Consider the following 24,573-nt stretch of genomic DNA (forward strand, 5'->3'; position numbering starts at 1 on the left):
GTAGTGGGGTGCCCCAGGGCTCTGTTCTGGGCCCAGTACTCTTCAACATCTTCATCAACGATTTGGATGAAGGGATAGATGGGGAACTCATCAAATTTGCAGACGACACCAAGCTGGCAGGAATAGCCAACACTCCAGAAGACAGGCTTAAGATACAGAAGGATCTGGACAGACTTGAACACTGGGCACTAACTAACAAAATGAAATTCAATGGTGAAAAAAGCAAGGTTCTACATTTAGGCAAGAAAAACCAAATGCACAAGTACAGCATAAGTGGCACCATGCTCAATAGTAGTAACTGTGAGAGGGACCTCGGAGTCCTAGTAGACAATCACCTAAATATGAGCCAGCAGTGTGCTGCAGCTGCCAAAAAGGCCAACACAGTGCTAGGCTGCATTAACAGAGGGATAGAATCAAGATCACGTGAAGTATTAATACCACTCTTCAATGCCTTGGTAAGGCCACACTTGGAATACTGCATCCAGTTTTGGTCACCACGATGCAAAAAAGATGTTGAGACTCTAGAAAGAGTACAGAGAAGAGCAACAAAGATGATTAGGGGACTGGAGGCTAAAACATATAAGGAACGGTTGCTAGAATTGGTTATGTCTAGTTTAACGAAGAGAAGGACAAGGGGGGACATGATAGCAGTATTCCAATATCTCAGGGGCTGCCATAAAGAAGAGGGAATTAAGCTATTTTCCAAAGCACCTGAAGGCAGGACAAGAACCAACGGGTGGAAACTAATCAAGGAGAGAAGCAACCTAGAACTAAGGAAAAACTTCCTGACAGTGAGAACAATTAATCAGTGGAACAGCTTGCCTCCAGAAGCAGTAAATGCTCCAACACTGGAAGTTTTTAAGAAGAGACTGGACAGCCACTTGTCCGAAATGGTGTAGGTTTCCTGCCCGAGCAGGGGGTTGGACTAGATGACCTCCAAGGTCCCTTCCAACTTTACTACTAATATATAACTATACTATTTTGACCTATATTATCAGGACCTCTGATTCTCCCATGTAATCAGATGCAAAGAAGAGCCTGCCTTTTGTATTAATTAGGACTTTGAATGGAAAAACCTTATTAATACATTTGTTTTGTATACAGTTAATTAGTCGAAGCCCTCACCTTCTGTTGAAGTATCCAAATTTAAATTTTGAAAGTGTTTTGAGTTCTTCCTTGAATTTAAGATGTGTATGTTTTATGAGACCCTGGGTTAAAATGAATTTCTTAAATTGAAATGGTGAACATGCACGAGATTATCTGAACAGTCTTTCCATTTGGAGGCTATTTTCTTGACACTTGGTGTCCTCTTTGAGCATCATTTTCTGAGACCGCATTATACATTTTTTGATACGTAAGAACAAAGATACAGCTGGCATTCTCTTCTTTTCTAGTTTTCAATCCTGATTTGGGACACTGCAAAAATATAAGTCGGGGGTGTGACTGGGTTTGCCAAATTTAACATTTCTGCAACTTTTGAAGAAAGGTGGGATATACTTCCTCCATGGGTTGGATTTGGGCCCTTGCTTAGCCCTGGGCCAAGATGGTGGTTTGTTTTTTGCATCAGCATCTTCCTTCTTCACTTTTTAGTGCCTCTTTTTTACCTTCACATTTATTTCTTCAAAGCACACAAGCTAGAGGTTTGGCTTTGGGAATACATTGTGATGTTCTTTCTCTGTTGTTTTATCTTCCTTGTTTATAGAGCTGTTATACATTTGGCTAATAAATATCATGCTGAGGAACAGCATTATTTCAAATGCACTAACCTTCCTTGGCTGTTCAGGTTCAGGTTCACTCTCCTTTTCTGGGTTTTCTAACTGATATCAAGAAGCAGCAGCTGTTGTGTAATTTTTCTTCTTCTCTTCTTGGTTTATTGGATTAGGAATATTTTGGACTTCTTTCTAGTCTATTAATCTATTTTGCACTCACGCTTTCTCTTCATTTTTCCTTCTCTTCACTTTTAGATTTCAAAATCGAAATTTTCTGATCTTTAGCTCTTTAGTTCTGTTCAAGCCCACCTCCCCCCCCAATCCTCTATCAAGGTACAATATTTTGGTCCCAGCTTTATTTAAAAAGGAAGTCTTTGCTTCATGAAATTACCTATGGGTTAAATATTATAAGGGAAAGTTATTACTTTTTTGACAATTCCGGCTGCAATGCCTAGAAAGGTCAAACATTTCCCAGATGTCTTAAATATCATCTCTTTTTCTATAGTTACCATTATTTCATATAAAATTACATTTGCATGGTATTGAAATAAGTAAATGTTATCCAAAAGGTAAAGATACCCTCAAGTTGAGCTTGGCTCCAGGAGATTACATGAACACATCTAAGTAAATTTCTTTGCAATAATACAAAAGTGGCATTGCCTTCTTCAGTTTCAATTTCTCAGTCCAACTACAAATGGGAAATTCTCTGATGGTTTCTCTTTCAAGTATTAACCAGACTCACTCTTGCTTAGCTTCCATGTCTGGCCAAATAGTGTCCCTGATAAATGTTAACTATCTTATGGAGAAAAGTAATATTATAAAAATGAATATTACATCAAGATTTATACATTTACTTAGAGGCACTCAATGCTAATACTTTGAAACTAGGCACGTAGATATTGAGAGCCAGTTTGGTATAGCGGTTAAGGCATCAGGCTAGAAATTATGAGACCATGAGTTCTAGTCCTACCTTAGGAAACATAGCCAGCTGAGTGACCTTGGGCCAGGCACTTTCTCTCAGCCCTAGGAAGGAGGTAATGGCAAACCACTTCTGAAAAACCTTGCCAAAAAAACTGTAAGGACTTGTATAGGCAGGCTCCAAGTACTGGACATGATTGAATGGACCCCCCCCCCAGATCTTGGCCTTGTCATGGACTCACTGCAGACAATCCATAACAATGAACTTGGCCATGGAAAATATAACGTTGGTCTAGGCTGTTTTCCCTGATCTGAGATTCTCTAGATTTGTTGGAATTACAGTCTCAAGAGTTTCCAGCCAGTACTAAACTGACGTTAACTGAAGTTCCCCAAAATCTGCAGAACATCAGATTAAGGAAGGATGATTAAGCATGTTGCTTTTCTTGGGATCTTCTTTTCAAGCAGCTTGTTGGGCCACAGGTACACAGCTAAGAAGCTTTTTGTTATGATTTTTAATCAGGTATTAAATGTTGACTGGGGTCCTTATTTCAGTGAATCCAGTCATTGCTATATATTTATTAGGACAGGCCAAATTTAATACCTATTTTCATTTATCTAGGCATCCTCACATTTATAGATATTTACAAGTAGTCCCCATTTAGCAACTGCATTGTTAAGCAATTCTTCACATTTTGACAGCTATGAAAAAGTAACATCCCTGAATTTATGAGCCGTGGTGGCACAGTGTTTAGAATGCAGTATTGCAGGCTAATTCTGCTGACTGCCGACTGCCAGCAGTTCGGCCCTCACCGGCTCAAGGTTGACTCAGCCTTCCATCCTCCCAAGGTCGGTAAAATGAGGACCCAGATTGTTGGGGGCAATAGGCTGACTTTGTAAACCACTTAGAAAGGGCTGTACAGCACTGTGAAGCAGTATCTTTTTTTTTAAAATAAATATTTTATTAATTTTCTGATTTTACAATCATGAGTACTTAATAAGCAGTGTGTTGTCTGGGTCTGTTGGTAATTCAGTGGTACATATTAATTTTCTCAGTCTAGTCCAGTGATGGCGAACCTTTTAGAGACTGAGTGCCCAAATTGCAGCCCAAAATCCACTTATATATCGTTGGGTGCCAGGTGGGCGTGTCCCATTGGGTGGGCATGGCTTCGGTGGTAACGGCAGACTGGATAGGACTAAAAAGTTCAATCGAACTTTGCAAGATCTTTTTTTTTCCTGTGAGAAGTTGAAATTGATTGATTGATTTTTTTTTGCACATGGCAGGCGGAGGCCTAAAGTGAAAAGGTTTTATAAAACCCAGCTGAAGGCCTAGGAGTGGGGCAACAGCGCGTGTGCCCACAGAGAGGACTCTGCGTGCCACCTATGGTACACGTGCCATAGGTTCGCCACCACAGGTCTAGTCCAATACTACACCATCCAGTGCTTCCTTGGTCCTCTCTTCTTCCGGTAATATGCATTTTTCAATACTGGGCAAATACAATTCTTGTTATTGTTAATGCACATATAATATGAGCCGAGGTGGCGCAGCAGTTAGAGTGCAGTACTGCAGGCCACTTTAGCTGACTGTGTTCAGCAGGTCAGCGGTTCAAATCTCACCGGCTCAAGGTTGACTCAGCCTTCCATCCTTCCGGGGTAGGTAAAATGAGGACCCAGATTGTTGGGGGCAATGTAAATATATATATACATTGCTTACTGGTGTACACCGCTTAGAGAGTGCTTGCACTTAAAGCGGTATATAAGTCTCATAAATAAATAAATAATAATATAGACATCTTCATCGCATTTTTCTGATATTATACATAATATCGATAGTATCAATTTATTATATCTTTTCTAGCCAAAAATATATCTCAGTTGCATTTGCACTTAAAATCCATTTATTCAATCAATATCCTGTTTTTCCTGCTTTAAAAAAAAATTTTCCCATCAATGTTCAAAATATGTCTATCGCTTATAATTTTCTCATAATAAATTATATTTGGGTAACCAAAAGCTTCCCTTATTCAAACCATTTTAGAATTTTCATATTTCCCATCTCATAACAACGTATAATATTCTAGTTACAAATCCTATCCTTCTAATTATAATAATACTTTTATTTCTAACAGTTATCTATTTTCTTAGCCATATTCAAACATCTGTTTAATAGTATAACATCTCATATAATAGGCCAGAACCTCAATTTTCTTCAGTCTTACTCTAGCTTTCTTCCTTTGCCATAACTTTCCAAGTCAGTACGTTTCAATCACCAAAGTTCTTTCTTTGTTTTTGTATATATTATTTGGAATGAGAAAAAGAATTTGGTTGAAGTGTTTTTGGAAGAACACTCAACCCATTTATATTCATTACACAAGCTCCATCCTTCTCTTTCAGTTTTTCCTCTTCATTTCTTATTTATCAATATTCAGCATTTCACCTAATAGCTTTATTATCCATTCGGTCAGCTCTTCTTCCTTATCCTCAAATGTATTCTGAGATCATTACAAGCATGATGTTTTTTCCATTTCTGGTGCTATCACTATATCTTCTAATTTTTCATTTGTTTCTATCTGTCTGTTAATTCCTTCTTTTAGGTCCTCCATCTTTGGATTCATTTCTTCTAATTTTCCTTCTGTTTTCTGAATTATTAGTTCCTTCTTTGTCTAGATTTGTAAGTTTAGGTTAGAAAATTGTTCTTTTATCTCATTTGCGTAATTGTAAGTCTCAACCTGAAATAAAACAATTGTCTCTTGGATTGATTTCAACAGGGAAAGAATTTCTTTCTGGGATTCATTAACATTTTCTTGTTGATGTATCAAGCTGGGAGCTTTGGAGACAGGTGTTGAAGAAGATTTTTTACCATTTAAGGCTGAGTATGGAACACTCATTTTGTTTTTGTATGTAGTCTTTATAGTCCAATAGGGTCTCCAACCCAGATAAGCAGCCCAAAAGTTTTTGTTTTTTCCTTTTCCCATCTGCAGTCTGCAAAAGTGAAAGTGACCAGGAACAACAAAGAGTCTTATCTGAGTCTGGGCTTCAAGCCAAGTTTCCCTTAAACATAATAAATTGTAGTGCCAAAATTCTCCACTAGATGTCGTTGACACTGTCTTCCAGCTTTCTAAATCCAATCTTATTTTGCAAACTTTCAAATATTTTTTCTAAAAAAAATTTCAAAGGTACTTTTAGTCCCCAAATTTCAAAGCTATAGATCTTTATTAGTTCCAAATTGATCTTGTAGTTTCCTCTGTTTCCCCCAAAGCAATTAATTTGCCGCTTTTCTTTTCCTCAGGGAGCAGGGCAATAACTTCCCTTCCCTCTCTCATTGGGGATTGGATTCTTTGCTTTCAGCATTCTTTTTTCCTGGAAAGTAGTGTTAGGAACATAAAAAGAGGATAAAATCTCACCCTGTTCCATCCACGTTGCTCAGAAATTGCTTGTCTTCGGTTGTCAGCAGCTTCTGACTGGCCACGCAAATGTAGCTAGTCTTCCCCCCACCGGTTTGGAGGGCTTCCTCGGATCCAGTGGAAGGGCTGCCACCCCTATGCGATCAATGAGGGTCCCCTCCTTCGCCTCTTCAGGGTGACTTTGGCCCTTTTTAGGGTCCCAGGTGGGGTGAAATCAAAAGTGGAAGACAGAGCACTGTCTTCCTGCACCCGTCACACCGCGACGTCAAACCAGAAATCTCATAAGTCTATATCTTATGCTATAAGTGTTATTGCCATTGCTATGACCTTCAGTTGTTTGTAAGGCAAAAGAAAGGTGAGGATAGTAAGCACAGTTGCAGTTTCACTTGGTGACCATTTTGCTGGTCCCAATTGTGACTGTTAAATGAGAACTAATTGTACTGGCCTCCAGAGAAACTTGCCAAAATATGGGAATTACCTCATATGAATAATAGTATGAAACTTTATACTATGATTTAAATAGTTGGCACCAAGTTTATTTGCCTTCCAGAAGCTTAAGAAAATAGAAGTGAATGTGCTATTTTATGTATAGCTACCATATTTTGCTATAATGAAGTTATAGTTTGGCATCTTCAGAGCTACTTAGCTGATTCAAAGTATTACTTATATAAGAACTACTCTCCTGCAATTTAGTCCTCCAGATTCTGCTGCCCATATATTTTTGAAACTAACCCGATGAGCAAAAAATTCTATTCATATTGTATCATTGTACAAAAATGAAGCATTAAATTACCTGCACTGAGGTTTCTCAAGTTGAAATGTTTTTTTTAAAAAAAGGAACCTTGGTTTACATTTCTTATGCACCTATCCTAAGTTTAAGTTCTGCTGTATTGCTGTGTTAAAAGGAGAGAACTGACACACATTACTCAGGATTAACATGCACTACTTGTGCATGTTAATCCTGAGTAATGACCAATTTAATTGAAATAACTCAGCAACTTTGTTTGTCTGTCTGCTGGGAAGCTATCGTCTCACATTTTATATGAGAGTGCGCCACACATACCGTATTTTCCGGTGTATAAGATGACTTTCTAAACCATGAAAATCTTCTCAAAAGTTGGGGGTCCTCCTATACGCCCAGTCGTCTTATACGCTGGAAAATACCCGCATGTGCGTCGGAGGCCAACCGGCCGGGCTGGGAGGGGAGAAGTGGCGCCTTCCGAGCGGGAGCTGGTGCTCCGACCATGCCCCTCTTGCATGCGATGGGCTGCATGGTGTGGAAAGGGGCCCCCGCGACCCCACCGCTGCGATGGCACTCAGGAGGCTGGAGGGGCGGGCAGGTCCCGGGGGGCGGCTGTGAGAGGGCAAGAGGTGTCGGGATGAGGATAGGGGGCTCCAGGTTGGTGGGTGTGAGAGTGCAGCTGGCGGCTCCAAGGTGCGCGGATCCTCCGTGCAGCTTCCAAGGCCCCAGATGTGCTGCCGCTTGGCTCTCCACCAGAGCCTCCCCCCCTCCCCGGGCAACTATGCGGAGCTGCTTGTGTGTCCTTGGCAGCGCCTCCCCCCTTCAATATCTCTCTCTCCTTCCTTCCTTCCTTTCCCCCTCAATCTCCTTCCTTGTCCATCTCCTTCCTTTCCCCTTCAATCTTCCTTCCTTCCATCTCCATCCCTTCCCCTTCAATCTCTCTCTCCTTCCTTCCTTCCCTCCTTCCTTCCCCCTTCAATCTTCCTTCCTTCTCCATCTCCTTCCTTTCCCCTTCAATCTTCCTTCCTTCCTTCCTTTTCCATCTCTTCCCCTTCAATCTCTCTTTCCTTCCTTCCTTTCCCCTTCAATCTTCCTTCCTTCTCCATCTCCTTCCTTTCCCCTTCAATCTTCCTTCCTTCCTTCCATCTCCATCCCTTCCCCTTCAATCTCTCTCTCCTTCCTTCCTTCCCCCTTCAATCTCCTTCCTTCTTCATCTCCTTCCTTTCCCCTTCAATCTTCCTTCCTTCCTTTCCCCTCCAATCTTCCTTCCTTCCTTCATCTCCATCCCTTCCCCTTTAATCTCTCTCCTTCCTTCCTTCCTTCCTTCCTTCCTTCCTTCCTTCCTTCCTTCCTTCCTTCCTTCCCCCTTCAATCTCCTTCCTTCTCCATATCCTTCCTTTCCCCTTCAATCTTCCTTCTTCCTTCCCCTTCCCTCCCTCCCAACATTTTTGAGCAAGGAAGAGTAAGCTTCTCCAGCAAGCATTGCTACCGTATTTTCCAGCATATGACTTTCTAAACCATGAAAATCTTCTCAAAAGTTGGGGGTCGTCTTATACGCCCAGTCGTCTTATACGCCGGAAAATACGGTATATACATACATATACATATATAAATATACGTAATATATATTATATATGTATGTGTTTATGTATAGAACTTTTTTCAAGTTAAAACACATCTTTTTTTAATCTAAAGGTTGACTGAAGAAAGGTAATACGCTATGACATCGGAACATAACATACTCAAGGGCTGTTTAAAATTATTAAAACATATCTGTGTTGTACTGCTAAGTTGCAATATGTTCAGCTCCTGGAATCCTTTTCAAATTAGCTCCTCGCACCTTTAATTAATTACTATGCTATTCTGTAAATTCTTCCAATTTCTCTGCAAATCTTTGTCTCTCAGGTACCATTAAGTTACTGTTGATATAGTATTTTCAGGGACGTAAGAAGTTTTACAGGTAGTTCATTAAGAATTTTTTTAAAATAGGCAAACCATTCTGTTTTATAACTGGATTTTTGATTGTTCACAGTATTTTTAAAACGTTATCATGGGTGTGCATATAAATGAAATAGTCAAGGGATTTTTTTTTGAAAAACACACACACCATATCATAACAATGTTAACTATCTTACAAGCAGGTACATAGAGAAGAACAGATAATACAGAGCAGATAAAATAGCTTAAAAAAAACAAGTACATGAAAAGTATTCAAACCCAGAAGAGATTTTAGGGATTTGGTTGAAATTCTAATTCAGTATGGGAAGGTTTCTGGCTTTAAGGTAAATACTAATAAGACCAAAATATTATCAAAAAATATGTCTACGAAGGAAAAGGACATTATGGTTAAATTAACAGGTTTTGAAATAGTGAGAAAGGTTAAATATTTAGGAGTATATATAACAGCTTCTAATGTTAAATTGTATAAAAATAATTATGAGACATTATGGGTAAAAGTGCAAAAGGATTTAAATGACTGGAAAAAATTAAGATAGTAATTCCTGACAACTACACAGGCCATTTTATAGCATGAGCAGAGAAGGTGTGTAGAGAGGAAGTGATTTTTGAGGTAACATTGAGAGGTCTCACACTTTCCTACCACAGCGCTGACCTCTCTGCAAAGCTCCCTTCATGCAGCAATGAGGCTTTATAATAGGCTGCTCTGATTTCAGTGGAGGCTAATTTAAAGCCTCATTGCACACAGGGAGATGAGGTTGTTTTAAATGAGTTTTATTATACTTTTTTTTTTAACTCACTCAAGAAAATTCCAGTGTGGGTATACTACTTATGTATAGGATATAACCTACGGCCAGAATTTATTTCCATAGGAAATGCTATTTCAAGGAACAAGATTTTATTCCTGGGAAGGATTTTGTCACACAGCAGAGATGGAAAAACTCTGCTTAAGGCACGAATTGTAGATAGGCCAAGAAGGGATAGTTCCTTACATTGGGCTTTAAGTCCATCTGCTTTGTAATTTGAAGATTCCACCTGATAAAAAAAGTATTTGGTGTCTTAGTTTTTCATTTTGTGATCTTAAAAATGTAGTAAAACAGCTGAGAGGTTTTTTGGGGATACTTCATTCAGCTCCAGGCTTTCCATTGTTGTCAAGTAATTAAAAGGCGAGTCTCCAGCCAACAATCTGTTCTCACTGCCACATGATATAGCCTAATTATTCAAGAAGAGAGCATCTAAGCTGGTTGCTTTCTCAAATTTTTTATTTTATTTTTAAACATAAAACCAGATTGATAATTCCAAATGTTATTGCCTGCAGTTGGCATTCAATTCATTCAACTGGGATATAGTTATTTACAAAGCATTAGCTTAATAAATATTGAGTTCTTCTTTCTTCTTCTGCAAGAATATTGAATGACCTTTGGAAAAAAATAATAAAAAATGCTCTTCCAACATGTCTCAGCTGCTTAGAGCTCTCTTAAAATAATCCAATGCAATCCACATAAACAGGATTCTTAAGACATTTTAAAGTAGAGATATGAAATGTACAAACTGTGGATCAGAAAAGGTCATAAGGGAATCCACAATGGCTGCAACATACATTCTGCCTGACATATGATAGATACTTTGGTGCCGGTACCACTCAACTTCATGTCTCCCTTCTGTAAACATTTTCCACACTGATTTTTCCTCTGAGAATTTTCTGTAAATGTTTTGGGAAAAATTCTAGAGCATGTAAAGCTATAGCTGATCTGTTTGGCTTTGTTATTTCCCAAAGGCATTCAAAATGGCCTAAAACACTTTTTAGTGATTTCAGAGAAAGATGGTTAATAGCAGATGAAGTGCCATTCCAGACAGCTTGCCCCTCGTACGGATCTCATTGAACAATCCCTAGGCATCTCCCATGTGAGGAGTCTCAAAGACATCAGTATAGGGCTGTTGGGAAAACTGACCTCATACTGATGCAAATGTTCAAATAACTCAGCAGGAGGGTTCTTCAAGTTTTGAGAGTGAGTCAGAAGAAGCTGATCCTGCCTTAACACCACCATAACATCTCTACCTGATTTTTCGGACTTCTATGTGAATCTAAAAAAAGGTGCTACAGCTTTGTGTTCCTTTAACAAACAAATTTCTAATAGTGGCAGTCAGCTGGAGCATAAGGATTCTAGGTTATTCCCACTGCCACATACTTAAACTGCTGGGAGAGGGTGACTGGTGTTTTGAAAAGCAGCATCACCAACTATGCTAATGAATGCAACTCTACCTCAGTTTCCCCATCTAAATCCAAGGAAATGATTCAGGTTCTAAGCCACCACTTTATATTATCACTAGGGTAATGAGTGTAAATAAATTGAAGCTTAATCCAAACAAAACTTAGGTTCTTAAAGGCAAACCGAGACTAGAAATTAAACCTCAGCTTGATAGAAAGACATCTTTTAAACCCTGTGGGTATTTCTTGGACACAATGACCTGTGGTTGGTTGGATTTGGCACAATGTAAATGCTGAAATAAGTAAATGAATATTTATACAGCTAAGGTTTGTGGGCCAACTGTGTACAATTCTAGAGATGTCAGGTTTGCTCACAATGGTGTATGCATTAGTTATAATTTGTTTGGACTATTTTAATGTGCTACATCCGGTTGCCTTTGAGAATTATTTAGAAACTTCAGTTACTATAGAACGTTGCATCCAAAAAATGGACCAGGAACAGTTAAATGGGGCATGTTACAGACCCAGTTACCATGGAGTTTTTGAACACAATGAAAAGTACGGCTTCTGACACATAAGTTCCTGTATGACTGAGAGACAGGCTATTTTCTTATTTGAATCTGCTCAGGTTTTATGATCTCTGGGTGAGGTTATCCTAGTCTGCAAGAGATCATTAGGTGTGACAGAAAATGACAATAAGACAACATCTCATAGGTTGCTTGTAGCCCCTGAAACTCCTTATAAAAGGAGATCAAATGAACATTTCTGTTATCAGCAAGCTAATAAATAGTTGATCAGACAAACTTTGGAAATCTGGTGACTTTCTGTTGAAACCATTTAAACTTACAAATGCTAGTACTACTGATATATTAGTATTTGATTATTCTTATACAATGGCTTTTAATATTTTAATTAAAATGTGTTACTTTACTTGTGGCTTATTTTTAGCCATTTTCAGGATTGATTTTGATGTCAATCCCATCTGAAAGAGCTGCTCTGACAACTGAGTCCAATCCCTTGCTGAATGCCAAAATCCAAATTAATGGATTTTGATAGGTGGTTGTCTAGCTTCTGCTTACACCTTTCTAGTGAAAATGAGCCCATCACCTCCCTGGGAAATTGGTCCCACTGTCAACTACTCCTGCAGTTAGAGAGGTTATTTCCCCCCCTAAAAAAACCCACTGAATTGGAATCTATAACTTAATCTGTTAATCTGCGTCCTGCACTCTGAGATAATAAAAGAGAAGTTTGAATCTTCTGTTTGACATCCTTTAGGTATTTCAAGAAGATTGTTATATCATCACCCCACTCTCCTGTAGCCTACGCAAACTAAATATAGCCAGCTCCTTCCATCTCTCTTTATACTACTTAGTGCAGGGGTCTTCAAACTTGGCCCTTTTATGACTTGTGGACTTTTGGCATGCTGGCTGAGGATTTCTGGGAGTTGAAGTCTACAAGTCATAAAAGGGCCAAGATTGAAGACCCCTGACTTAGTGTCTAGTCTGTTTAAAATCTTGTATTATATTTCCTGACCACAGGAAGTGCCATTTATATACCTACAGCTATTTTTAACACACATTTTCCAGGAGATTGAGCTTGACTTTCTATACCACTCCCAGTGTGATCTGTTCCTGAGTTCCAGAACCTAAAGATGCCATTATGAAATTTTAAAACGGGATTTTTATGAAAGCATCCTAAGAAATAACATCTTCTATGTTAGAAGATAGCATCTCTGTGACTAGAAAGCCCATGCAGGTAGCAGCTGACTTACAACCAAAATTGGGACTGGAATCTTGGTTGTCGATTGAAGAAGTAAGAGGCCCGCCTGACTGCTTCGTTCAATGATTTGATCCCAGTTGCAGTTGGTAATCAACCTCTGAGGTCATTAAGTGAATGGAGTAATAGAGCTGCATGCTGAAGGATTTTAGTTCCCCTCCATGCACAGAAGGTAACTCCTCCAACATGCTGAGGATCTCTGCTGCTGAAGCTCTTGGGAGGAGTTTCCCCTCCCTTCCCTGTGCGGAGGGGGACCTCCTCTAAAGGGCTGCACAAATGGAGAAGAGAAGGAAAACAGCAGTACAAAATGAATAACATTTTCTGTGCAATGGCTTTTGGCCTCAGTACTGCTATTCCAAGTATTTGATTCAGAAGATGCTGCTGATGCAATCACTGAATGGTCCACAAAGTACCGTAAGATAAATAAACTAGTCAGAATTACAAACCATGATTCCAAATGGTGGTGAGCAATGGAGCCCAAGGATGAATAAAAGCTTCATCCCAGGTTATGAACTTCCGCTTTCATCTTTCCAGAAATATACCTTTGATAGGATTTACATTCAACTTGCCGTCTTACCACAGCATGTAAAGCAAGATTCACAGATTATAGCTAAGTTCTGCTTATTTTTTATGCAGACCAGCTTCAAAATGTGAGGTTTTAATATGGTTAATAAAGCTGAGATTTAGAATTAGTGGAAACAAAAGCAAGGATTAGACTCCTTTAGGTCAGGGCTTTTCAACCCATGGTATGCATACCACTGGTGGTACATTGGCAGGTGGTACACTTACAATTGGTTGAAAAGCACTGTAAAAAAACATGTAAAAAATGTGTAAAAGTGTAGTGTGGAGATGAGCTGAAGCAGCGGCAATGAAGCACAGGCCTGTGGGAGAGCCAGCTGGAGCCACGGTGTTGCTGAGCGCCAGGATCTGCGCCAGGCTCCAGCTGACTAGTGCTTCCAGAAGCTATGTGCAGCCTGGGGAAAGGAGTCAGTTGCAGCTACACCAAATACAAAAGGAGGAGGGAGAGGGGGTAGACACGGGGTATTTACATTTGGCCCGGGGCTGCCCTGGAGACAGCGAGGGGCTGGCCCACCCAACCCCCAATCAAAGGAAAACCCTGAATTCAGCGGGCCAGAAGGCAGCCCAGCCACCACAATCCTCTGTTTCTTTCTCTTTGCCCCCTGGGCACAGACGCAGTCGCCACTCCTCACCATAGCTGGGGCAGGACTTGAAAGTACCTCTGTCCTGCAAAGTGGCGCTCCCACCCACTGCCATACTGGCAGCCCCGACTAAAGGTCGCACGCTCCAGCCTCGCCTTGCCAAGGAAGAGGGTGGTGGCTGAGACTACGCTCCAATTTGCAGCTTATCGGGGTGCTCAGAGGCTCCCCAACTTTACTCTGGAATTTTAGGGTTGGAAAGTGGAGGGGCAGCACTGCGTTTGCAGGTCTGGTGGCACCTGCTGAGAAACCTCCTGCCCCCCCTCGCAGCTACCTCCTTTGGAGCCGTCCTGATTCTGACAGGCCTGACAGCATGGTGACAAGCGAGAATGCTGGGTGAGATGTGCTTTGCAGGATGAAGCTGGTGGACCTATGCCGGCAGGCCCGTCAGAATCAGGGCAATCCTAATTCTAGGTCCATCCTTCTTTCCATTCTTTACTCAGCTTTCTGACCTGCTGCCCTTTTGCACTGAGTGTAATTTAATGTCTTTTGATATTCTTTTGGCAGTACAAGGGCTTCTGAAATGTGTCAGACTATTTTAGTTTGCCAGTGATTTCAAATGTACTTCCTGGGTACTTCTTATAGTATACTAGTGTCCAGAACATTTTGAATGATGGGATGACCTTGTTAGCCTTCTGGGTATTTATTTTAATTAGCCTACATCTCATAAGATTTTGCTGATCTCCGCTCTAAGTAAGTTTGGGAGGCTATAAAACAAGTTTTGGTTGCAATGGATACAGTACTATTTATGGGGATTATTTTATTAAATCCTGGCGTAAAAGAGAAGGTTAAGAGATATTGGGCAAAACATGTAAGTTGGTTCAGCAAAAACACAGATATTTTTTGCTTACTCCCCACCCTGTCCAGTTATGTCTTATTTAATAACACTGGGATAAATTCAAACATATAACTACCCCGCGATATTTTTAGAATAATTTCATAATTTTTCGGATTCTCCACTACTCTGGACTCTATTAAATTATTTTAAAATGACTCAACTTCCCTTCCTTCTGATCTGAGAGTTTAATTTCACAATATTTGTATTGTTATACTCCTGAAATCCATAAGCAGAAACTAAGCCCCACTGGGAGGGGTGACTTACTGCAAACTCATTTTGTAAGAAGTGTGCTTTTGATATTCTATCTTTGTGCATATTAAATATGCATCCAATTTTGAAACTATCTTATAAAATGTATTTGTTTATATGAGTGAAGTAAGAATGATTGAACACTGTAACCTATAGGATGTAGCTGTGGAATAAGATATTTGCTTAGTTTGATTCTGTGATTCTACTTCATCATAGTTCTTAACATAGGCTAAATTGTGAAAGGCATAATTTTACCCTGATGAAATGTTATGAGACAACAGGAAATACAAATTGGTTATGTACATGGAACATGCCACAGAGGCATCTTATAAATGTCACACACAATAAGAATATCACCTCGGCCACAACTTCATTGAGCTGAACTTATAGGAGAAGCAAATGAAGAGACTACTTGATCACTGAGTCAATTCTTATAACTTAAATCGATAATGTATGAAGTTAGCTCACTATAAATCTTTATTAGCTAAGACAACTGGTAAATTTACGTGCTGCTCTTGTAATTCTTCTAGCCTAATGACAACATATTACTATTAGGCTTCTCAGAACCAGGGCAGAATTTATAATCTTTTATCTGAATTTTTATCTCAATTAAGATCAACTGCTAGCAAAGTAACTATCCAGAGAAAGTTGCTCCAATAAATATTTACTGACATTTGCACAGCCAGCACTGATGTAGTATAGCTCCTCTCAGTATACCATGTGCATTAGCCAGTTAGTTATGTAATCAGCATGCAATGCTCAGTACTTTCTTGGTTTTTTTTTTTTTTTCTGAAGAGGCATCATTTTTTAAAAAACAAAAAGCCTGCATTCAATTTTGGGAGGCATATCTCACCCAATACCAATCCTTCTAGCTATTTTTTGTATTATTCTGGCAACAAATATGAATCTTTTAATTTTAATCAGGTACAGCAATCAGATGACAAAACTGAATTTTTTTATGCACATTTGCATGTTTCTTTGCTCTCATCTAGATTTGAAAAGGCACCATTTGATTTAAAAGTGCTTTATTGAAAAATAAAAGGAAAAGCAGGAGTTTCATAAATTCTGCTATACCCTTACCTGTGTTCTGATTGAGGGATCTTTTTTAATCCACTTTATCATTGTTTCGTAAACCAGTTCTTCCGTTTTTGTGTTTAGGCTGTCATTTGACATATAGGAAATGATGTCATCCTTTGAGATATTAAGAATCTCCTCTTGATTTGCCACCTCTGGGAAAATCTGCAGGGCGTAGGCCTTCGCCATATTGTATAGTTCGCTGCACTGCATTGCTTCAGCCATGGCTAATATTCCTAAGCAATTGCTAGCAGTCAACTGTTTTTCTAAAAAGAACATAAGAAACAAAAGGTATAGAACAGGACTTCCATTTTCTTGACCAATATTACATGCCACAGGTCACAAATGTGTACCACGATCATGGTTTTTACTCATTGTACATACAGCTTGTCTGCCATTTCTTGGTTCTGTTTGTTATAAATAGCAATAGCATTTAGACTTATATACCGTCTCATAGTGCTTCATAGCCCTCTCTAAGCAGTTTATAGAGTCAGTATATTGCTCCCAACAATCTGGATCCTTATTTTACTGACCTCAGAAAGGTGGAAGGCTGAAGCAAGATTGAGCCGGTGAGGATTGAATTCCTGGCAGTGAACAGAGTTAGCCTGCCATACTGCAGTCTAACCACTGTGCCACCATGGCTTACGCCATCTGAATGCCTTCTGAAATCTCAAAGGGGGGTTGGAGATGAAGGATTTTGCCTCAAGTATTGAAAACATAGCAAGATAAACACCAGCTTCTATCAACATGTGCATAATAAGAGTAATAATATAAATACAAAATGAGTCCAGCATATCTTAAATATTAATGTTATCAAGAGGGGGCATGAACAGCCAAGAGTAAGGGTGATGCTAGGGGCTGTATAGATATGGCAGTTCCATGAGAGCATTAAAGGGTACAGAAGCTAGCAGTTAGATATAGAATTCAACATCTTAAGAATCTTAGATTTCATTTTTTTTCAAAAAGAACCCCCATTTTTTTAAACATTTATTATTATGATGGTTCCATAAATCAGAGAAGTTGGAGCAGTTAAGGATATTACTTCCTCCACCTACCCACACCATACTGCAACAGTGACTTTGTAGTTGTTTCCCAATTAAAACTCAAGGATTTGGGATTAAACAATTCTTGAAATTAATTGCATAAATAATAGTAAATCCTCAGAAAAAGATTAAAATAAGTAAATCCTCAAGAAAGAAACCTCAAAAAAGATTAAAATAAATAAACGCTTAGAAAAAGATCCTCCAGGAGTCTTAAGAGTATCACCCCAGTGAAAAAAAATCTGAAAGTAAAGATATTTCAAAGGAAAGAGAAAACAATCTCAATCCCATTTTCATCAGGGTGAATAAAGATCTACTTTTACTGGGGGGAAAAATCCTGTTGGGGGGGAATTTCTTATGAGAAAGGCAGATTTTTCAGTGGAAAATCAAAAATATCTCTTTTTACATTAAGGATCTATCTTTATATATGTAGTCTCCTGGGTCAATTAAAAATCACCAAACATGCAGCTTCCTGTAATTTAAGGTAAAATGTGCCCTCAAGGCTATTTGGTAGGAGACTAACCAAGTGTACCCCAGGGGATTAAGTAACAGACAGCTGCAACTATCTTTTCCAGAAAGCTTGGTTCTTTCTAAACTGGAAACCAATTGGACAAAGTTGTCTAAGGATATAAGAGATACGGGTTCAGTTAACCACACAATCTGAATAAATGAATAATTGTATTTTTGTACAATGTATCAGGACATTGATGACTTTGAGGTTTTGAACTGGACTTGCATGACATGTACTACTAAAATTCTCCTGTCTGTTTGTAACCTTCAGTTAATGCAAATGGTGCATCATAGCACCAACATTTTTGAATTAAGGTACCTCAAATTTGCTAACTCAAAGAACATGCACAAAATCGGGGATGCTTTACTTTAAAGAATCTTCACACCAGTTGTACTGTGGCTGCCACAACATTGCCATATTGCCATGGCCAGCTATAGTCATATGATCATGATTTCTGATTCTTACAAGCAAAGTCAAAGAAGTCAGAAGCCACTTTCACTGGGGTTTTTTTTGGCCCGGCTATGGTTATTCTGTTGATCTGTTTAGGTAAGTAAATATCTCTGAAACAGTGACTCAAAAAATTATGGGCTGTCTAGTTTGTTTCTAATACTTATGCTGTCATATTATGGTAGTAAAACAAGTTCCATTTGGAAAGGGGTTTTTGTGTACATAGCATTGGCAAAGATTTTTTGGATGGAAATTCAGGCATAATATTTAAATAGTAACTTACTAGTCTTTATGTTTGCTAATGATTTTTAAGTGTTAAAATTATTTTGAAATCTATATCACTCTTAAACTAATAAAACTCAGTTCTCTTGAACAATTCTTATTATCAAAGGATTAAATGAAGATATAATGCTTCCAATTTCTCAAGCGTTTACTTTAGAACAATATAAAAACTTACTCTTAGTTTCTTTTGTTTTATTGCTTCTTTAACCTGTCTGTTTACTAATGATTAAGCTTTATATCAGAACTGTTAATTCTAATTAGTGATAGTCCAGGTATAGCTTTTCAAAGCATTCCATTGCCCAGGATTTAAAATTAAGGAGTAGTTGAAACTGAACAGTTTTAGTCTTCATGGCAGCAGGTGTTAGGGCCAACAGAATGCTTCATCATGTTCAGACAGGTGGAAGCAATACATGTAGACAGGTTGAGACTTCATCACTCACTGACAATCTGCTAACCATAGTTAAAATGCCTCAGAAAACCACATCTTCACTAATCCAAAGATATGAAATGAAAGGGAGGTTCACTCTTGGTGCCAGAATTTGGGCATGATTTAACATCATGAACTAATCCAGCTCTTAAAGATTAGTTAGGTATGGTTTATGACACATGGCACCATGCAAATCTATCCAACTGTGTTTTATTCAGCACATCTTGATAAAAATGTTGCTTAGCATGATATACAAACACAAGATTCTTCAGTCTGAATGGCTGACAAGCAGAGGTAATTGCAGCTGTGTTGGTCCAAAAGCAGCAATATAATTTAATCATTTTTTTCCCTTCATCACCAATGAGGACAGTAGAATTATAAATTCTGCTGTATACTTTGATTCCTATTCATATCATGTTTTTTCTTGCCTGGTTAAAACCTTGAGGTGTTGTATTCAGTGTACTATATTGCACATTTTCATGGGAAAGCACTGTATTTAGAAATCATATTATATTTCCCCCTGCGTATCTGCTTATTTTATTTCCAAAATAATAATAATAAAAATACATTAAAAATCACCCACAAGACAGCAAAGAAAATAGAACTGCTCTAAATATTCTCTTCAATCTTTAGGTTACTTAAAGCCATCTAAAAGAAAATGGAAGAGGAGAGGAAGAAGAATACAAATTCAAACAGAAAATTAATCCCTAAGCCAATTTGCCTCTGTAACATAGTGAGAAGACCTAACTAGTTTTTCCATTAGTGTCTCTCAGAAGAACACTGGAAATAGTGCATTAAAGTGATGCAATGCTTATGATAAAATGAAAAATGAGTCCAGCTAAAATGCTTTTCTCTAAACTTTTCATACAGCAAATATTCTACGACCTGTTTCTGCAACTCAATCCAGCAAGGGCTATAAATCAAAACAAGCAATTATATTTTATGAATTCTCCAAATGAGAACGCAAGCCTTTAGTTCCTCATATATAATGAAACTTGCAGCCAAGTCTCCCAATTGCGTAACTATAACACAGTTCACTGAATTCAAATATTAAGTATTGGAAAAGGAAAGTTTCACATTGATTTAGTGGAAATAAATATATTGTGTTGTAATAGCTGAATCTTTAGAGATAATGTGGGTTGATATATTTGTGGGCTATTATAAAATCTATAAAATCTGTTAAAACATGCTGGAACACGGTTATTAAATCCACACTAGGCCGGCAAATGCTATGAAATATCCATCTTTAAACTCTGTGAATAAAAACTGGACCAAACAGATGCAGAGAAATCAGAAAGCACTATTTGGGCATTAGTGAATCCAGAATGCTCCCTTCATGAGCCCTCCAGATGAGTCTTTCTGCAACTAGGGTGACTGTAATAATGTTGGTAGGGGCAGAAGTGGGAAATGATTCAAGCCCCCCCCCCAAAGGAAAGCAAGGTTTCTTGCCTTTGCCATAATCTAGGGGTTGCAATCGTAAATAGCAAGTAAATAGGGAAAGGATGCGATAGGAGAATGCTGGATTCCATTTTGTTTGTAGCATTGTCACCAAAATATCAAGTGGGTGGGGTGAGGAATCCCAATTTCGGAGTGCTTTTTAATTCCACAGTTATTCTGAATTATGATAAAAAGTTCACTGGACCATATGAATGATTCCTTCCCCGTTTCATTTGGAGGCATTTCTAAGGGCAGTTCTAGGGCTCTATGCTTCTTTGATAATGTAAAATGCTACAGTTCATATATATAATCCTAAAGGAGCTGAAAGGCAAAACAGAAGCTGAAATAGCATCAATACTTACCTAGAAAAGAGACACAGACTTTGCAGAATGTATGAAACTGGAATTTGCTGGCAGCCTCGAGAAGGGTTTTGGCGTTCGCAGAGTCTATTACTAAGGAACCTGTATAAACAAATTCCAGCAGCAGTTCCAGAACCTCCGCTGTGAGATTTGATAATTCCAGCTCCAGCTTCTCGCTGCTTCTGCTACTGTCCCGGGGTGACCTAGCAACAGCAGACAACGAAATTCTTACAGGACATTAACTTTCCCCTAACGGTTGTCACTTACTGATGCCCAGAAAATCAATATTATAAATTCACTGACATAGACTCTTCTTGTTTTTGTTTAAGAATAAAAAAAAATACTGTATCTTAGAGAACAGATGAACTTAAAAGGGTTTTATTACTGGATCTGAAAGAGAAAAATCTGCACATTCAAAAAAATCAGTTTATTGCTACTCTGCATATTCATGCAAAAAAATCGCAAACCAACGAAATGAACAAAAATTAAGAACAAAATCAGCCAACATTAATGAAAATATGGAATAGGATTAAGTTTCAAAGGGAAGCAATACATTTTTATGTTTACAGTTCGCATCTCTCCATCACTGAATAACAAAACCAAGCAGGAGAAAAATAAACCCTGCTTTGTAAATGAACATCTTATCTCTTTTTGTTCTCAGGAGCTGCATCCTTCATTTGGAATTATATCGCCAAATGGAAAGTAATAGCAAAATGGAGCTTAAAAATTCTTAGCTTCGTATTCTCAAGGCTGCAGGCAATTTGAAAATTATCTGTACATTTGGTATCGACACACTGGTTGACCTTAAAAATATATTGTTCCCTTTAAGGCGCTTAAAAAAAAAAAAATAGAGGAAGGAAGGAGACCCCTCATGGTATTGCTTTGAAAACTAAATACAAGACGAGATAGACAGACAAAATGGTTAGAGCAAAGGAGGGACGGGGGTGGAACAACGACCAGCTCTGCCACAGCCAGCCAGCAGCCATCCTCTCGAAGTCTCATGACTGTGGCCTACCGCTTTTTCCTGCGTAAAGTGCTAAACAATTGAGTGATCAAAAATAGCGCCTGCATTTCAAGTGTGCATTAGTGCTTGTGAACTTATTAGACAAGAAATAGATACACGGGGAGGGTGTTGAGGTGGGGGGAAGGGCTCAGTTCCTAACGGCTGGCACATGGATATAGCTGCTGCAAAATGCTAAAGTTGGATTATACCTGAAAGACAAAATAAAACAAAAAGCATTTGGTAATATCAAGAAAAGTGGAGGAAAGTCTGTTAGCATAGGAAAGCAAACACCTTTTAAATGGTTAGAGCCATCAGCACCTTCTTACAGAAGCCTTAATTGGTTTTAATATGGGTTCAAGTCCGGGTGCTCTGCCATTGAAACCTGTGTCGGAATTAACACCAACATTTATATCAGCTTTCTGCAGCTCTCACGTCTCCCAATGATTACAACAATTATTTATTTATTAACCCACCTTTATTATTTTTATAAATAACTCAAGTCAGCAAACATACCTAATATTTGTTTCTCCTCCTATTTTCCCCACAACCACCACCCTGTGAAGCGCATTGGTCTGAGAGAGTGAGAGAGAATGACTGGCCCAAAGGCAGGACTAGAACTCACAGTTAGCTGATGTTTAGTTGGCTGGTGCCTTAACCACTAGACTTAGCATATTACTAGAATTTCTATTTAAGACAACTCTGCTCTGATGCTACCAAAAGTTTCAATACCTCAACTTGAGAATATAGTGTATACTCAGTAATTTTGACATCTTTACAAGTATGGTTACATTTTACCTGGGTAAAAACCTTACAAATTTTCCTATGAAACAGTGTAGGTTTTATGTAGGTTGCAGAAAACAAAGTAGAGAATTGTACACTTGGGTATTACTGCATGTAGTTCACATCTGGCTTAAATTACTCAATAACTTTGTTGCTTCAGTTTGTGTGAAAGTTTCTTTCACCTTCCTATGTGTCTTTTTCTCACTGGTACTATATTGTTATCAATGAGGATGTGCTTACTCATTCCATCATCCATTGCTTCTATGCTGAAGAACACAGCAACAAGTCCAATAGCTAGCAGTTAAATCTGGTAAGGAGGCAGCATTTTTTCTACTTGCTTAAAGGGAAAAATCATAGAAGGGGAAAACTCACTATTTGCAAAAGCCAGAGAAAGTGCAAGGTAGAATGTGAATCTGGGTGAGGCATTTCTATCCATGTTTTTGTCACAAGATGCTAACATTTATATATGTTAAATGTATCAATAGTTCTGCAAGTGATTAATCATACTCAGTTCTCCCTGGAGACAACAGGAAGGTAAATGCATCCAAAAACTTGTTAATAGCTTTAACCACTATTAGAATTTTTTTTTTAAAAAAAAAACCCAATATTGGAGACAACTCCAGATTGTTATTTCCCTCTGGAATAATTTTGTGATATCTCTTCTCTTCATAATATACCAAGCAATAAATGGCTGTTCTAATTGATTAAGCACCAAAACAAAGCTAAGGTGTTTAATCAATCACAAAAACTGCTCATGGTGAGCTATAATACCCAGCAGAGATTTATTGATCTAACATGACTTGCCAGAAATGGAAAAGAAAATTATATCCTTTTCTTTCTTCTGGTGACAGCTTAATATTGGCAAGATGAGGTAATGGAGCTGCTTGTGGCACACAGATCAGGGTACACTGCATGACAAGAAAGTTCTTGACCCAATCAGCAAAACAAATTACATTAAAACAAATACATTTTTAAAAAGGCAAGCAAAGAAACAAAGAACAAATATGGCTTCCATGAAGATGGACAGCCTTGAATAAAGTTAAACAAGAGGGTAGATGGATTTCGATCATGGTTCCTGTGAGATAAGCAAAAGGATATAAACCCACCCAAGTGATGGACTGAGTAGATTAACTTCTATAACTAGACAAACAATATCTCCTATTCCCACTAAAACTCACCAATAAAGGAGAGTATTAGTAGCTCAGGGTTGAAATGAGAGGTCCTTGGTGCTCTCTGAGCTTGGTTGTTTTCTTGCAGACATTTCAGTACTCCAACTAGTACTCAGCAACTTCGACACTGATGACATTACCTGATTCGAGTAGATAAACGTTTGCAAGAAAACAACCAAACTCAGAAATCACCAAGGTCCCCCCCACTAAAACTTCAACAACGAAGGACTGATTAGTTAGCATCAACTGCTATTCCCTCTCTCATGCCAAGGCAAAAAACCTGTTCTTCCAAGACTGCTCATATTGTTTTGGAAACAATGGCCAAAAACAAAACAAAACCCTCACATCCATTGCACAAGAAGGTGCCTCACTCTGCTTAATGGAAGGATCTATCCTGAAAGTAAAAAAAATGATGACAAAATACACATTGGATACAATAGGGGCATTGAAATGGCCTCCAACTACCTCAGATAGGTGTGAGATCTTGCTGGACAACTCAGGAAGCTCTGAACCCCCTCTTTGAGTGAATTGAGGCAAATAGATAAGTTTTCATGATCTGAAATTGTTGTAGGAGGTTTCAACAGTTCCCTAATTCACTTTGGTACACATAATGGGTAGCAATCTAGAGAATCGTTTTTCACTAAATAAGAAACTGGGTGCAAGGAGAATATATATTTTTTCTTAACACTGAAAAATCACCTGTTCTTTCTGGCTACAATTTTTGGAGCAATTTAACCAGCTTTTGCCTAAATACATTCTCTCTCGCATATATAAAAAAACACAACAGCCTGTGGTTGGAACAAAGATGACATTTTTTATTGCTTAAGAGGGCTTCTGTCCCTATAAAATAGGGATCTCCAAACTCAGCAAACTTAAGACTTGTTGACTTCAGCTCCCAGAATTCCCCAGCCTCCTGGTTGGGGAATTCTGGGAGTTGAAGTCCATAAGTATTAAAGTTGCTGAGTTTGGAGAGCCATGCTATAAAACAAGAATGTGCAATATATTTCAGACTGAAGTCTGCACCTGAGT

At 38.5% G+C, this 24,573-nt stretch overlaps 1 protein-coding gene across 2 annotated transcripts in view; it reads right to left on the reverse strand.

The window, feature by feature from the left end:
* KLHL29 (kelch like family member 29) overlaps nt 1–24,573 on the reverse strand; it is a 155,599-nt gene that overhangs the window by 57,366 nt on the left and 73,660 nt on the right. For both annotated transcript variants that reach the window (XM_039345890.1, XM_039345891.1), the window contains exons 4-5: nt 20,596–20,795; nt 16,096–16,355 (exon numbers count right to left, since the gene is read on the reverse strand). In XM_039345890.1, the coding sequence (XP_039201824.1) occupies nt 16,096–16,355; nt 20,596–20,795 (460 nt within the window). The remainder of the gene's footprint in view (nt 1–16,095; nt 16,356–20,595; nt 20,796–24,573) is intronic.

The sequence above is a fragment of the Crotalus tigris genome, unplaced genomic scaffold (genome assembly GCF_016545835.1).
Source record: "Crotalus tigris isolate CLP2741 ecotype Arizona unplaced genomic scaffold, ASM1654583v1 scf7180000017980.1470182205:1502881, whole genome shotgun sequence".
Taxonomy (NCBI): domain Eukaryota; kingdom Metazoa; phylum Chordata; class Lepidosauria; order Squamata; family Viperidae; genus Crotalus; species Crotalus tigris.